At 38.1% G+C, this 15637-nt stretch overlaps 1 protein-coding gene across 1 annotated transcript; it reads left to right on the forward strand.

Moving 5' to 3' along the window:
• Positions 1-11962: 11962 nt before the first annotated feature.
• Positions 11963-12784, forward strand: LOC136030819 (craniofacial development protein 2-like). The gene has a single exon (XM_065709864.1). It carries the CDS (start codon positions 11963-11965, stop codon positions 12782-12784), a length of 822 nt encoding a protein of 273 aa, XP_065565936.1.
• Positions 12785-15637: the final 2853 nt, after the last annotated feature.

Here is a 15637-nt window from a genome sequence, read left to right on the forward strand (position 1 = left end):
ACTTCTTTCACAATATTGAGCAGAAATTAGAACAAGATCAAAAGACGCTATCTGTACGTACATTGTCAAAAGATGGCATCTCAAGAACTCATTTGGGTATTAAGTTGGAACTGTCAAAGAATGATAAAAAGGAAATATCGTTTGACAAAAGAGCAATATGGTCACGTTAGTACTAATACTAGCAGTATCCCTGTAACAGGGCCGAATATCACCCCTCTAAGTGCATCAATACTACAACAACCCTATTCTCTTCGCACCTGAAGCATTGATAAATCTGAGTTGATACACCAGTTTACATTATCATAAGTTTCCCTCACTGAGTGGATGAATAGTGGTATTTTAATTTTATTTTATAATAGTAAGAAAGTAGAAATCAGAGAGAGAACAGCGTGAATATATCTTTTTCTTCCAGTTTAATTTAACAAAACATACTTTAATAATAAAAAATAAGCGGTTTCTTTACACTATTGGAAGTTGACAGTGGAGTTGGTAGCACAGTCAGCAATGATACAAAAAAAAGAGCATCATGCATAGCAATAAAAATTACAAAGCGAAGTCGACCAACCCTTGGAAGATGACCTGTGATATCTTGAACTGTGATATGCTATCCAACCTTGGATTGGATGGGATGTGATATCTTTGAGCAAATTCAAGCTGTAGAAACATTTAACGCCCCCAATAAAATTCCTCCTTGGTGAATTCTGCGCGTGCAAGATTCTCCATCACCCGGACAATTCCATTCCTGCTGAAAATTCACCCAATAGACTTCTTGCAGACGATTTCGCCAGGGAAATGATGTTCGGCCTACTTTTGTTTGAAAAAAAAACTTTTTTTTTCTAGTTCTAAACCTTTTTCAAAACATGCCGGAAACTTTTCTTCCATGGAAAAACTTTCCTGGAAATCCTCAATGGAAAAATTGATTCCTTGAACTTCCCCCGTGGAAAATCTCTCCCGCAATCAACCCCTTTAAATCCCCTCACACAATTCATTTAATTTCCCACAGGAAATTCCCCCATATAAAACTCACTCGCACCCACAAATATCTGTTTACTTTCCAAAAACAACACCAATTGTAAATACTAGACGAAATTCATAACTTACTGCCCTTTTACCCAGGGACTTACAGAGTCGGGTCATCCTCAAAGGCGTGATACTTTATCTTTCAACTATGCTGATGAAAATGGTAATCTCAAAATTTTGGTTTAATGAATTTGGTAAAAAAGGAGCATGGAAGGGAGGGGAAATCCAGTTACCCTCCAAATGCTTTGGTCACGAAATGTGTAGCTAGAACTGTAATCCCTTTGGAGCGAGTCTTTCCCATTTTTATATGACTATTAGTTTGATACAAAACCCTGATAGTATGGTTCCCTCATATGCCGCATCTGCGATTTTTATTAAGATGAATTGACTTTTAAAGGGCACTCACGGCTTTTCCAAAGAATTACAAAATAAATTTCAGGCTCGTAAATTTTGATGGTACATAAAACTTGATGACCGTTAGTAGTATAGCCACAGTGATTTGAAACCGATTCATAGAGGGTATACTATTGGAGCTACTAACGTCAAGTCGCTATTACGCGCAACTGTGTATTACGAAATACTTTATTACACTTGCTTGTTATGTAATGGTTGGTTCCCAACCGGTGGTACGCGTACCCCAGGGGGTACGCGAAACCCTCGCAGGGGGTACGCGAAGGTCCCAAAATTAATTTAGTCTACATCTTTAAAACTTGTTTGTGACTCAGTTCCAACATTTCCCTCAAAATCAGATAACATAACCCATTGTACGTAATTTCAGACTCATTTTCAAAACTTTCGCTTCCAGTAACCCGCTAATTTTTCTCCATAGCCGTAAGGTCTCGATTTAAACTCAGCGGGTTCAGTATCTTGTCATCTGTTGAAACACGAAGTTCGTGAATTGTGGTTGCAAACAAAGATGGATAGATTCCTGATCAGGAATAACAAGAAGCCGAATGATGGTACCCAAAACTCTGAACCTGCACCTAAGAAGAAGAAATATGACGAATCATCGGTCAAAGTGCGTCGATATTTGTCAGAATACCTAGGGCTCGGATTTAGTGCGACAAAGTCTGATCCAGTGAATGCACAGTGCGTTCTCTGTGGTCAAGTCTTGGCCAACAGTTCCATGAAACCTGCGCATATGAACCGGCATCTCAGTACTGTGCACCCTTCTCATGTCGGTAAGCCCATAGAGTTTTTCAAGCGTAAACAAGAAGCATTCGCTAGTAACTGTTTGGAAATTGCAAAAGTGGCATCAGTTTCTTCAAAGGCTCTCCGGGCTTCGTATGCTGTTTCATATTTAGTTGCGAAACAGAAAAAACCGCACACCATCGCCGAATGTCTGATATTACCAGCACTAGTGAAAGTCAGTGAAATAATGTTTGACACGAAAACTGCTACTGCCCTTCAGTCTATACCTGTGTCGAACAATACCATTTCAAGAAGGATAGAAGACATTGCAAGCGATATTGTCATGCAGGTTATTGAGCAAATAAAGTTGACGAAGATGTTTGCATTACAGCTTGACGAAAGCACGGATGTGTCAGGTGAAGCCCAGGTGATCGTCTTTGTTCGATATCAAGATTGTTCTGACATAAGAGAAAATATTCTGTTTTGTCAAAACCTACAGTCAAGAACAACAGGAGAAGAACTATTCAAGGTGATTGACAAATTCTTCGCAGAAGGGGGCATCTTGTGGGACTGGTGTCTATCAGTTTGCAGTGATGGAGCTGCCGCCCTAACAGGGAAGAATAATGGGCTCATGGCCTGGATAAGGAAGAAAAATCCAAAAGTGAAGTGGTTGAACTGCATCATTCACAGGCAAGCTCTTGTATCGAAAAGGATGAACGCACATCTGCACGAGACCCTCAACGAGGCTGTAAAAGTGATCAACTTCATCAAAGCCCGACCACTGAACTCAAGAATGTTCAAGTTGCTGTGCCAAGAGATGGGTTCAGAACATCAACATTTACTTCTGCACACAGAAGTTCGCAGGTTGTCTCGTGGGAAGATTTTAAACAGACTTTTCGAGCTTCGACAAGAAGTTCATATGTTTCTTCTGGAGCAAAAATCTGCATTCAGTTCACTTTTTGAAAACCAGGACTGGGTCTGCAGGCTGGCCTATCTTGCGGATATTTTCGACAAACTGAATGACTTGAATCTGTCAATGCAAGGTTTCCGGACGGACGAACTCTCCCTGAATTCGAAGATGTGTGCTTTCATCAAGAAATTGGAGTTCTGGCTTAAAAAGGTTCAAAGAAACAGCGTTAGTGTCTTCCCGACCCTTGACAAGTTTGCGGACGATAGTGAAATTGATAACCTCAACACAATCTGTGATAGTATTCGGGAGCATCTGACAAAGTTGCGAGATGAACTTGTGTCATATTTCCCATCGATTATGAACCAAGATAGAACGCAGGATTGGATCCAAAATCCATTTGTTGAAGACGTGACCTCAAGCTCCGGTCTTAGTGACAAGCTTACAGAGAATCTGATCGAACTTGCCAGTGATCGCGCCTTAGAACTGAAATTCCAAAATGTAACTGTTTCCCAGTTTTGGCTGGAGGTGAAAGGAGAATACAAGGAACTAAGTGAAATCGCCATGTCTGCTTTGTTACCATTCGGATCCACTTACCTTTGTGAAGTGTCATTTTCGGCAATGTCATTGATCAAAACCAAACACAGAAACAGACTGAGTATACAAAATGACCTTATAATTGCCGTTAGTGACATCGAGCCAAGATTTGATAATATTTTAGCAAAAAAGCAGCCTCAAGTTTCTCATTGATTTTGTACGTACATTTAAGCACCGTCATATTGGACAATAAATCTCGTATTTTTGAAAATCTGATTTTAGTTAAGAAAAAAGTAAAACAACGATTCTCAAGAAAGGGGTACGCAAACTTTTTGGGCCTTGACTAGGGGTACGCGGACCGAAAAAGGTTGGGAACCACCTATAGTACACCTGGTTTTTATGATATAGTATGCCTCTCTGTCGCGTAATACTATAGTACACCTGTTTTTTCTTTTTTACGTAACAGGGAACGTTTACCTATATTGAAAATTACAATATGGTGACTTGTTTGATGTGAAAATGACGTAATCTCACGAGACATGTTAGGGTTTAGGGCCCCGTGGGGACCTCCCCCCTTTGTAAAGGAGGGAGCCACACACTTGGGTGTTACGTATTGACGTTGCACTAAAGACCATTATGTAATGACAGCGCGCACGTGGGATGTTACATAATACTTTAAGAGATTTTTTCTTCAAGATTTTTGTATGCTTTAAGAAGTAAATGTGAGACCTAAGATTTCCCAAATGACCGTACCAGACCCTTGGCCATCTGGCCCAGAAAACTATTCACAAAATTTTATTGGGGAAATAGATTCTACATGACAAGCTATTGATTGCATGTTTCCAATCTTTCCACTTGAGAGTCTAAGGTATCCAAAATTGTTATCGTCTTTTGTTTTATCAGACGCACCCGCTTGCTACATTGTATTAATGTTCTAATATGACCTAGACTATGATTTCTTTTGATTCTTACATGGCTTTATCAGACACATACTTTTTACTGTACATACAAGTTCTATTAGAAAACAAATTAACAAACAGCATTAAACCACATTTTTCTTAGGGTACTGAAATTTACATTGTACATGTAGAAAAGGATGTTTTAAACTAAAATGTCGTTCAATCAAGATTGTCAACATAAATTCTGAGAAATTTGTCAAAGTTATATCCCAAACATCAAAAATATAATGCAGCACTAAAACCATTACTTTTTATAAATAAACCTAGACCCAAGGAAAGGAGGGGGTGACTTATTAAAGGTAAATTCAAAGGCAACACAAGAAACGTAACTTAATTCCTTATTTTGTTTAATTTTTGTTGGTGCTATTCTCTGGTGCCTCCCAGACTGTGACATTCAATGGCTGAAATACGGCACCGTCTGGCAAGAATTGGAAAATTCTGGCAGGATCCAGGCGATACCAGACGGCATCGCCTGGATCCTGCCAGAATTTTTCAACACCTCTCACCTTAGCTTTAAGCTGTTTTATTACCTCACCTTAGACCTTAGATCCTCCTTTGCCTTAGAAGGCACCCAGGGCATCGAAAAAGAGACACCAGTCTTCCCTCGAATGGATTGCTGCAATAACTTCTACCCAATAGGGCTGTATAGACGTATTCGCGTTTAGAAGGTCCCTCTTGTATGTTCGGCGTAGTGTGTTATTTTGTTTTCCCCGTCGCCACGTTCCAGGTGGTTGCCACTGGAGGATGGACTTTGGTTTTTGGTCGCCTTTCATTCGTACAACATGTGCCAAGCATTTCCATATACATATATATATATATATATATATATATATATATATATATATATATATATATATATATATATATATATATATATATATATATGTATATATATATATATATATATATATATATATATATATATATATATATATATATATATATATATATATATATATATATATATATATATATATATATATATTTTATATATTTATATAAATATCTCAATTTTTATTTCATTAAATTCATTGAATCTTTCTTTTACGTATAGATAGTCATTGAGAGCAACTAATGGTGGCAGATCATTTGGATTCAAGGTACTGGTGTGTAAAGCCAGGGTCACACTTTCTACAATGCAAATTAACTTCACACTTACTGTATCTCTTAGTGAAATCAATGATATTTTTTACATTTACAATTTAGAACTCACCTGTTTCAACTTGTTTGTTTGAAGCAGTATCACTTATAGTATTCTCAAAAGAAGAATCACTTCTTGTAACAACCAAAAAAAATTGGAAGGCTCATAATTATAATAGCCATTGTCTTTACAGCGATAGCGTGAAAGCCAGATTCTTGCGTTATTCAAGGAGATGAGGCGTAGACCAGGTTCTTCTTCCCAAAACAATTATATATATTATTAATAAACTGAAATCTCATTTAGTGTACTTTCCAATCATACCAGGATAGGTATACTCCCACTGATCAGATTTATCATAGTGATAATTTGAGCAGAGGAGTCCTCTAATGTGAGTTAATTTTTACAGCATATCCTCTATGGAATTTAAATTTAATTTTTATTTTGATCATTTAAATTTAACCATTTTTTCAAAGTAACGAGAATTTTCTATAATTGTATGTCTGTCCACACATCTTTAGTTCTATGGATGTGTTCTATATCAAATTGGCTGCAAACTGTAAATGTTCCTCCAACTTGAATTTGCTGAAAAATATCAAATATCTTGCAAACATGTCATCCCATTCAAAGGTTAGTCTACAAGGCCTTGTAGTTTCTACTGCTACGTTTGATGCTCTTGTCTTTGCATCATTGCGGTTTATTTTAACCCTGATGGTCTTTTTTGTGATGTTTAGACTATTTCGAACAAAATGCCTATCTGAAACTTCCATTGGATGCATTTGGGGAAAAGAAAACGTGGGAGTGGCTAGCTGATCTGCTATCCCTTTTGCTCTTAAAAAAGACAAAAAAGACACCAGGACTTCTGTTTTCCAATTCAATTCAACACATCTGAACTTTATACGACCATCCTTTTCACAAAAACCTTTGTTATTAATAATGGGCAGCTAGTATAACTTATAGCTCTTGCCCTGGGGGTCACGGGGGGAGAGATTTTTATCCCCAAAGACATAATTACTAGATTTTTCAAATATTTATAACAAAATGGTATCTTAAAATTTGATTTGGTTTTTTGAGGAAATGATGGATATGGGGGGGGCTGTTATCTTTCATTAATTTTCACTATTAAAAGGGCACTAGAACTTTACATTTCCACTCTAATAAGTCCTTCCTAAGTTTATACAGCCATCCTTTCTATAAAAAAAACTTTATATGCTATAACTTGAAACCCTGAGGGCTCCAAGGAGGATTGTCACCCTCAAAGACATAACTTCTTGGCTGTTCAACGACGCTGAACAAAATGGCTAGATCAAAATTTTGATATGGTGTCTCTGGGGAAATGGTAGTCGTAGAGAGGTGGTCGGTTGACAGCCCATTATCTTAGCTTTCAAAAAGGGCACTAGCCCTGTCAGTTTCAAATCAAATGAACCCCTTTCCAAGTTCCCATGACAAATCCTTCTATACGAACAGTAGTTGGTCAAAAAAAAAATAATGAATTATGCCCACATCGCTCTTTACTTAGGCGGTGCAATTCCGCTGCCTATGTTCATGGACTATTTTTGAGCAAATGACTATCTTAAAATTTACATCAGATTTATTTCAGGAAAATACGATGCATAGGGGAGGGGTAGCTGCCCTGAGGCACTAAACCTTCTTATTACCAGTCCAATGACCCCCTCCGAATTCTATACAACCGCCTTTTCTGTAAATACCTTTTATGCCCCTAGGGCATAGTTTACAACCCTTGCCCTAAAGCCTGTAGGGGGATTGTCATCCTCAAAGACATAATTTCTGGACCACTCAACTGCATTCAGCAAAAGCGCCATCTTATACTTTTGATTAGATATTTTCGGGGAAATATAGGCATGGGGGAGGGGAACTGGTTGCCTTACAATCACCTTTTGCTTTGAAAAATGGCACTAACCCATTCAATTTCCAATTGAATGAGCCCTTGTCTAAGTTTCTACAAAAAAATAATACATTGTGCCCATATCGCTCTTTGCTTAGGCAGCACTACTGCGCATGAAAACTCTTGTTAAGTTTGAATAACACAAAGACTAACATCCTTTTAGACAGTTTTAAAAGTCATTCCTTATAGAAACTTGTCTCTTACTTCCTAAAGAAAGAACTTAAACTACATTTTCTTCTATGTTAAAACATTTCGACACTTAAGCTGCCTGTAATACTTTTTTTTTTAACAAAAACTGCAAGAAAGCCCTGAAGTCCAAGCCAAGAGCTTAAATTTCGTTTTAAAAGCTGGATAGAGGATCGTAGAAAACAATGTTATATTTATCTCCATCGAAAAAGAAAGGCTGGTCTCTTACTTCTTAGAGGAAAAGGAAATTAGCTTGAAGCTATTTGAGAAGTAGAGATCCTTATTTAGGTATGTGAATGCCCAGCATTAGGTGAAAAAATAGTTGAAAAAAAGTATTGTACTTAATTCAGCAAAGAATGATTATGTTCTTGCTTAGTTACCCGTGCTAGGTTTTCTAGAATTCCGGGAAGAATTGTCCGTACTATCTTTTGTTGCTAATGGTAGGTTAATTTTTACATTGGACTTAAATACGGATTTGTGAATAAAGAGTGACAGAAGAACACATAAGAGGCATTAAATAAATGGACTTGCTGATTCTCTTTTACACAAAAAAAAAATTGAGTAATTACTTTCAATTTATCTTATGATTTATCTTGTTTAAGCTGCGATCGAACCATTTACAGCGCATTTAAAGGCTAAAAAATGTCCATTGGGGCCTATAAAATCAAAACTTGTTTGCCTCTTCTATCAATTCTACTTTTTAAAACAGCAAAAACCTTTAGCGTAAAGAGCGGGGCGTTGAGGAGGAAACAGCCCCTTTGACACATGGAGTAATTTCTATTCGTTTTGAGTTTTAATGTCGCTCCTCACTTTCAGTTAAAAAAAAAAACTTGTTTTTTCTTTAATCTTTGAAAGTTTTTGAATTAATGCATGTTTGATTTTGGCTCTCTGTACATGAACAATTAAAACGAAATTTGCAATTTTTTTTATTTTTTTTTGCTAAATGGTATTCTCTTAGTATTGACTGAACAATTTTGAGAAAAAAGGAATGGTGGAGGAGGCCTAGTTACCGTCCAATTTTTTGGTTACTTAACAAGGCAACTTGAACTTTTAATGTTTTACGAACGTTTTAATCAGTAAAAAATAAACGTAACTTCCGAATTAACTTTCGTGACGAACTTCTATATTCGTATATTTTTATTACGTATATGAGGGGGTTTGCCCCTTCGTTAATACCTCGCTCTTTATACTAAAGCTTAAATTTTTTCTTCATTCTTTAAGAATGACCCCTTAATCACAAAGGCCGTAGAATAAATAGTTGAAACTACTAAAAAACTTTAGCGTAAAGAGCGAGGTATTCAGGAGGAAATGAACCCCTCATATGCGTAATAATTTATGTTCGTTTTAAGTTTTAATGCTGCTTCTTAATTTCAGCTGAAAAAACTTTTTCGTATTTATTTTTTTATTGTTTTTTTTAAGGCTAGAAAATCCTGCGCCTCCTTCATGGAATTTTTATTCCCCCCTGACAAATTCCTCAAAGAAACGATCCTTCCACTAAGCCCCCTCCCCTCTCCCCCCCCCAAGCAAAAAAACTTCTGAAAACGTCTGTACACTTCCCAATAACCATTACTGTATGTAAACACTGGTCAAAGTTTGTAACTTGCAGCCCGTCCCCCAGGAACTCTGGTGGAGCTAGTCATCCCAAAGACATAGTTATTAAGTTTTTCGACTATGCTGAACAAAATGGTTATCTCAAAATTTTCATCCGTTGACTTTGAGGGAAAATGACCGTGGGAGGGGGCCTAGGCGCCCTCCAGTTTTTTGATCACTTAAAAAGGGCACTAGAACTTTTAGTTTCCGTTAGAATGAGCCCTCTTGCGACCGTTGGACCATTGGGTCGATACGATCACCCTTGGGGAAAAAAAACAAACAAACAAATAAACACGCACCCGTGATCGGTCTTCTGGCAAAAAATTCAAAGTTCCACATTTTTGCAGATTGGAGCTTGAAAGTTCTACAGTAGGGTTCTCTGATGCGCTGAATACGATGGTGTGAATTTCATTTAGATTCTATAACTTTTACGGTGTGTTTCCTCCTGTTTCAAACAGTTTAAAAACTTTTTACGGTCTAAACTTTTTTACTGTTTTAAGAAGTAGAGTTACGAGAAAGAGTCAAACTTTAGCGTAAAGAGCGAGGCGTTGAGGAGGAAAAGCCCCTTTCATATACGGAGTAATTTCTATTCGTTTTAAGTTTTAATGTCGCTCCTTACTTTCATTTAAAAAAACTTATTGTTTTTATTTAATTTCAAAATAAGACAAATTTTCTCAGGCTTTTAGTTTTTATTGGTAAAACTAAATCTGGTTAGACTTCTATATTTAGAACCAGCATAAGAATCCAATTCTTTTGATGTATCTATTAGTATCAAAATTCTGTTTTTTAGAGTTTTGTTTACTATTGAGCCGGGTCGTTCCTTACTAACGTTCGTTACCACGAACTGTTTGATAATACTACTGTTATTTCAGTGCTGTTACATTATCATTTGTATCTTGTAATAGTCTTAGCAATTCATCTCCATGTTGCTTTCTTCATAGTTATTATTGTCTGCTATATTCATAGCTAATCCTGATACAATAGGACGATTTTCGTAGCGTACATATAAGTCATAATTTAATTGTTTGTCAGAAATGGGGCGAATTCTAAAGAATGGGATTGATCTGTAGGCGGGAACAGCTTCCCAACTTTTTCTTAGCCTTCAAACAAATTGATGTTTAATTTCGCCATATGTCTAGAAGTAACATTTAAACTTATTAATTTAGAATCAGCATAAAAATCCGATTCTTCTGAGGTATCTACTAGCATCAAAATTCCGTTTTTTAGAGTTTTGTTTACTATTGAGCCGGGTCGTTCCTTACTACCGTTCGTTACCACGAATTGTTTGATAATACTACTGTTTTCAGTGCAGTTATAATATCATTTCGATTTTGTTATTATCTTAGTAATTTGTCTCCATGTTGCTTTCTTCATAGTTATTATTGGCTGCTATATTCTTAGCTAATCATAATACAATAGGAAAATTTTCGTAGCGTACATGTAAGTTATAATTTAATTGTTGGTCAGAAATGGTTCTAAATCTTTTTTCACTATGGGGAATTATGCACAAGGGTTGATTTGAATTAACATATTGTAACAAATGCTTATGTATCTCTCATAATAATATGTAAATAACTATAACATCGTAATGTATTTTAACTTCGTTGAGATAAAAAAAAAGAAATATTGGGTTGTTCAGCTAGATCTTAACTGCAAAATTGAAACTTCCAGAATTAGGTGTACTTCAGCTATCAATTCTAATAATAATTCTTTAGCAACATTTTGCCTGCTAAAATCAATAGAGTATCAGCAATATCCTGCTTATGGCACAAAGGATGTGTTGTGCCATAGTAGGATGCCACAAAGGGTGCCACAAAGGATGAGTATATTAAGAAAATTGTTATAGTAGGAAAGGGAGAGGACGGTTTGACCATATTTTTACTCTTAGTTTATAACTGAAAAGTATCTAGAAAATCCTACGCCTTCAGTCCTCAGTTTCATGGACTTATGATTAGATAGACTATTGTATCAATATTTTTCCTAATACATTTCCAAACCCTATAAAGAGTGGACCACTCTTTTTACAAGAAATAATGCTTGAAAGAAACTAAATGCTACATTTTTTGAGAAAAATTAGATTTTGCTATAATCCAATCACATTTGACTTTTAAAGAGAGCACTAAAATTTTCAATTTTCTCTCAAATTAACTCAGCCTGTTGGGCACGCACAATTCGTGCCTCTCAGCAGCCAGTCTCAAGCCTTGACAAAGGAGGAGGATCGGGCAACGGACTTGCAATCCGTTCCTGGGAACGAGAGGAGTAATCCCCTGATGAAATATCTTCTTGCTACAGAAACGTTAAAGAAGAGCCTCGAATCTGAACCTCTACCGACGACGACAAACGCATGCCCTGGGACAAGATTTTTAAAAGCAAATAGCAACCTAAAATTTGGTTTTTGGAATGTCCTCACGGTGCCCCAACTATCGAAGACCGAGAAAGTACTCCAGGAGATGCATAGATACCATCTTTACATTCTAGCACTGTCCGAAGTAAGATAGACTAGCTCCGGAGAAAAACAACTTGACAACCATTCTACGATCCTCTATAGTGGTGCCGAAAGCAGGCATGAACAAAGAGTTGCACTCATCATGACGAGGGAAACCTCAAGATCTCTCTTGAAATGGACTCCCATATCGCCAAGAATTCTCGTAGCGCGTTTCACTGGACGACAAGCAAAACTTTCTGTAGTAGTCTGCTATGCCCCCACTAACGTCGCAGAAGTCGAGACTAAAAAAGAGTTCTACCACTCTCTACAGACAGTGGTCAACAACATTCCAAAACATGACATCATGTGCATTCTAAGCGACTTAAACGCCATCGTTGGCAACTACGAGTCCTACTGCCCACAGGCATTCGGTAGGCACGGCTTGGGCGTGCGTAACGAGAATGGAACGATGCTGATCAACTTTGCAATGGCCAATGATCTGGTGATAGGAGGCAGCCTCTTTCCTCGTAGAGACGTCCACAAGTATTCATGGACCTCCCCTGGTCGTGCAGTTAGAAACCAGATCGATCACTGTCTAGTCAGCCGGAAGTTCCGCTCCAGCATACAAGATGGGAGAGAATATAGAGGCGCGGACGTTGGATCATACCACGACCTGCTAGTAACCAAATTCTTCCTCAAGTTGAAGAGGAATGAGAAAAAGGCACCCAATTCAGAATTCCAATTTGATTCTGACAAGCTCCTAGACCGAACGTCCAGACGTGAGCTCGGTACCGAACTTAGCAACAAGTTAGAAGCACTCTACATCAGTGACCAGGACGACCAGGAGATGATATGGGACCAGATAAAGAACCTCTACAATGAGTCACCAAGCAAGACAGTTGGGCACCACAAGAAACCAAAGGACCAGTGGCTATCAGACCGTACTTGGCAGCTCATAGAAGAGAGAAAAGTCGCAAAACTTTAGATCCTTGCCTGCCACGACGCAAATAAGATCTACAAGACCGAGAATAATAGACGGATTGAAAAAGCTTTCAAAAAGAGCGCGTGCCGAGACAAATGCCATTTGTATGAAACAAAGGCTGCGAAAGCTAATGAAGCTGCAAAGACGAGATCATCGGGAAGAAGAGATCCAGCGATGGTCCGGTGAAGAACCAAAACGGTATACTGGTTACCGGTCCCGAAGAGAAGACGGAGGAGTGGGCCAACCACTTTGAGAAAATCCTGAAGAGACCCGGAACAGAAACCCCCGGACGAACCAATCTCCATCCCCGAAGATCCTCAGATCTCACTAGACATCAACACCGAGTCCCCGACTGAAGACGAAATTCTGAAGGTAGTCAAAAAGCCGAAAAACGGCAGATCACCAGGAGACGACTCCACCACCGCAGAAATGCTGAAATGCTCCATGGACACCTGTGTCACCTATTGGAAAGACTTCTTCGAAACAATCTAGACAACAGCAAAATTACCTTCAGAATGGCACCACAGTACGCTCGTGAGGCTCTTCAAGAAGGGCGATGTCATGCTCTGTAACAACTGGAGAGGCATTAGCCTGCTCTCGATTCCTGGCAAATTGGTGTCCTACATTATCTCGTCTCGAATACAATGTCACCTAGATGAATACCTGCGTGATGAACAGCATGCCTTCCGCCCAAACCGCTCTTGCACGGACCTGATATGCACCCTGCGAATGCTCACTGAGGAGAGCTGTGAAAAATAAAATTTTGGAGCTCATTTGATAGGAAATTGAAAGTTCTAGTACCATTTTAAAGAGTCAAGTAATCAGAGGGCAACTATCCCCTCCAAGCCCTCTTCTCCCCGAATCTATCCCATAGAAATTTTGGGATCAATATTTTGTCCAAATTAGTCTAAATATCAATATAAATACCTACTGGGTTGACACACCCTCCCCCCCAGAGCCCTTAGGCAAGGGTTATAAACTATACCCCGGGAGCATATCAGATTTTTATGGAAAGAGTTGTATAAGCTTTGAAGGAGAATCATTGCATTGGAAACTGGAAGCTCTAGCTCACTTTTTAAGAGTCAAGTGACTTGGGGCAACTCTCTCCTCAAGCCTTCTTTTCCCTCAATATATCCGATCAAAATTTAAGATTGGCATTACATTTAACATAGTCTAAATAACATATAACAATGCCTTCAGGGTTGGCACACTCATCAAGAGCAAGGGAGCAAGGCTCGTAAGCTGTGCCCCAAGGGCAAATGAGGTTTTTATGGAATGAGTGGTCGTAAATTCAAAGAGGGTTCTTTTGATTGGAAATCAGAATTTTTATTGTCTTTTTAGTCAAGTGATTGCAGGGCAACTACGCCCTCAAGCCCTCTTTTCCCCAAATAAACCTCGTCGAAATTTTGAGATAGCCATTTTCTTCAAAATAGTCCAAAGATCAGACAAAAATGACGCCATGATTGCCACAATCCCCAGAGCCCAGGGACAAAGGTTTTAAGCTTTGCCCCGATGGCGTATAAGGTTTTCATGTAAGGTTTGGTCGTATAAAATCTTGTTGAAGGCTCATTTGATGGGAACTGCTTTGGTCTTCATTTGACTGCTTTTTCAAAATCAAAAGTGAACGGAGGTCAATTAGCTCCCCTTCCCCCTGCACACCCTCTTTTCCTCATATGTGCCAAATTGAAATTTTTAGCTAATCATTTTGTTAAAAATATTCTAAAGATCATATAACAATGCTTCCGGGGTTGACACAGCCACCAGAAGCCAGAGGCAAGGATTGTATGTTACGCCCCGGGGGTATATAAGGTTTTTTTTTAGAAAGTTTGGCCGTATAAACGTTTGTTGTTCGCTTTTTGAAAATCAAAAAGCGAACGGAGGGTAATTAGCCCTCTCCTCCCCTCTCCGCATGCCCTCTTTTCCTCGAATCTGTCCAATTGAAATTTGAGTTAGTCATTGTGTTAAAAATAGTCCAAAGATCATATAACAATGCTTCCGGGGTTAACACAGCCCCCAAAGACCAGAAGCAAGGATTGTATGTTATGTCCCCGGGGGTACATAAGGTTTTTATAGAGGGGATGGCCGTATAAACTTTGTAGTGGCTCATCTGATTGGAAATTGAAAGTTCCATATTTTCTACTGGAGCCTATTTGTTAAAATGGATCATAACATAATTTAGGGCACCTACCCTTTGAATTTCATGTGCCTCGTCATTTCATACTTGAACCATATTTATTCGTCCTTTAAAAATATACAAGGCGAATGGCTATCTTAATATTGATCAGATGGTATTATGGCATACAAGGCTATTAGGTGATGGAAATTTGAAGTGTGGGGATCACGAGAACAATTTTTAGCAAAATTGCTCATATTTTAACTCCTTGCAAAATCTCAATTTTTATGAAGTGTGATCTTTCCACCTTATTTTCTAGAATGTACTTATGAAGAGTAGACCAAAGTATAATCTCGAGCCCTGCTCTTGAGACTACGTGGATGATTTCATCGCAAAAATTCACTTTTTTGAATATTATGTTGATTCTAAAGTTAATGATGGTTTCAAAAAGTGTTTGCAATGCCATGAACGGTTATGTGAGAACCTGGGGCAAAAGGAATGGAAAGGGACTCAGTTGTCTTTGAATTGCATTCATCGCTTGAAAGAAGCTCAAGAAATTCAATCTTGATCAAATGGGCCCTCTCCCAAGTCTCGTGAAATTCATAACTAATGAATTTGTTTCATATTGTAAGTCTTCCAGGGATACTGCAGCTATTTATATTTGGGGCCTTTAGTAAAGAACAACGTGACCTCTATTGCAAAAACTAATATGGACTATACAAATGATTTTTAATATTTATTTC

This window comes from Artemia franciscana, chromosome 9 (assembly GCF_032884065.1).
Source record: "Artemia franciscana chromosome 9, ASM3288406v1, whole genome shotgun sequence".
Classification (NCBI taxonomy): Eukaryota; Metazoa; Arthropoda; class Branchiopoda; order Anostraca; family Artemiidae; genus Artemia; species Artemia franciscana.

Bases quoted from the DNA above. Each gene is read 5' to 3' on its own strand.
- LOC136030819 (XM_065709864.1), top strand. From the start codon at position 11,963: ATGACGAGGGAAACCTCAAGATCTCTCTTGAAATGGACTCCCATATCG.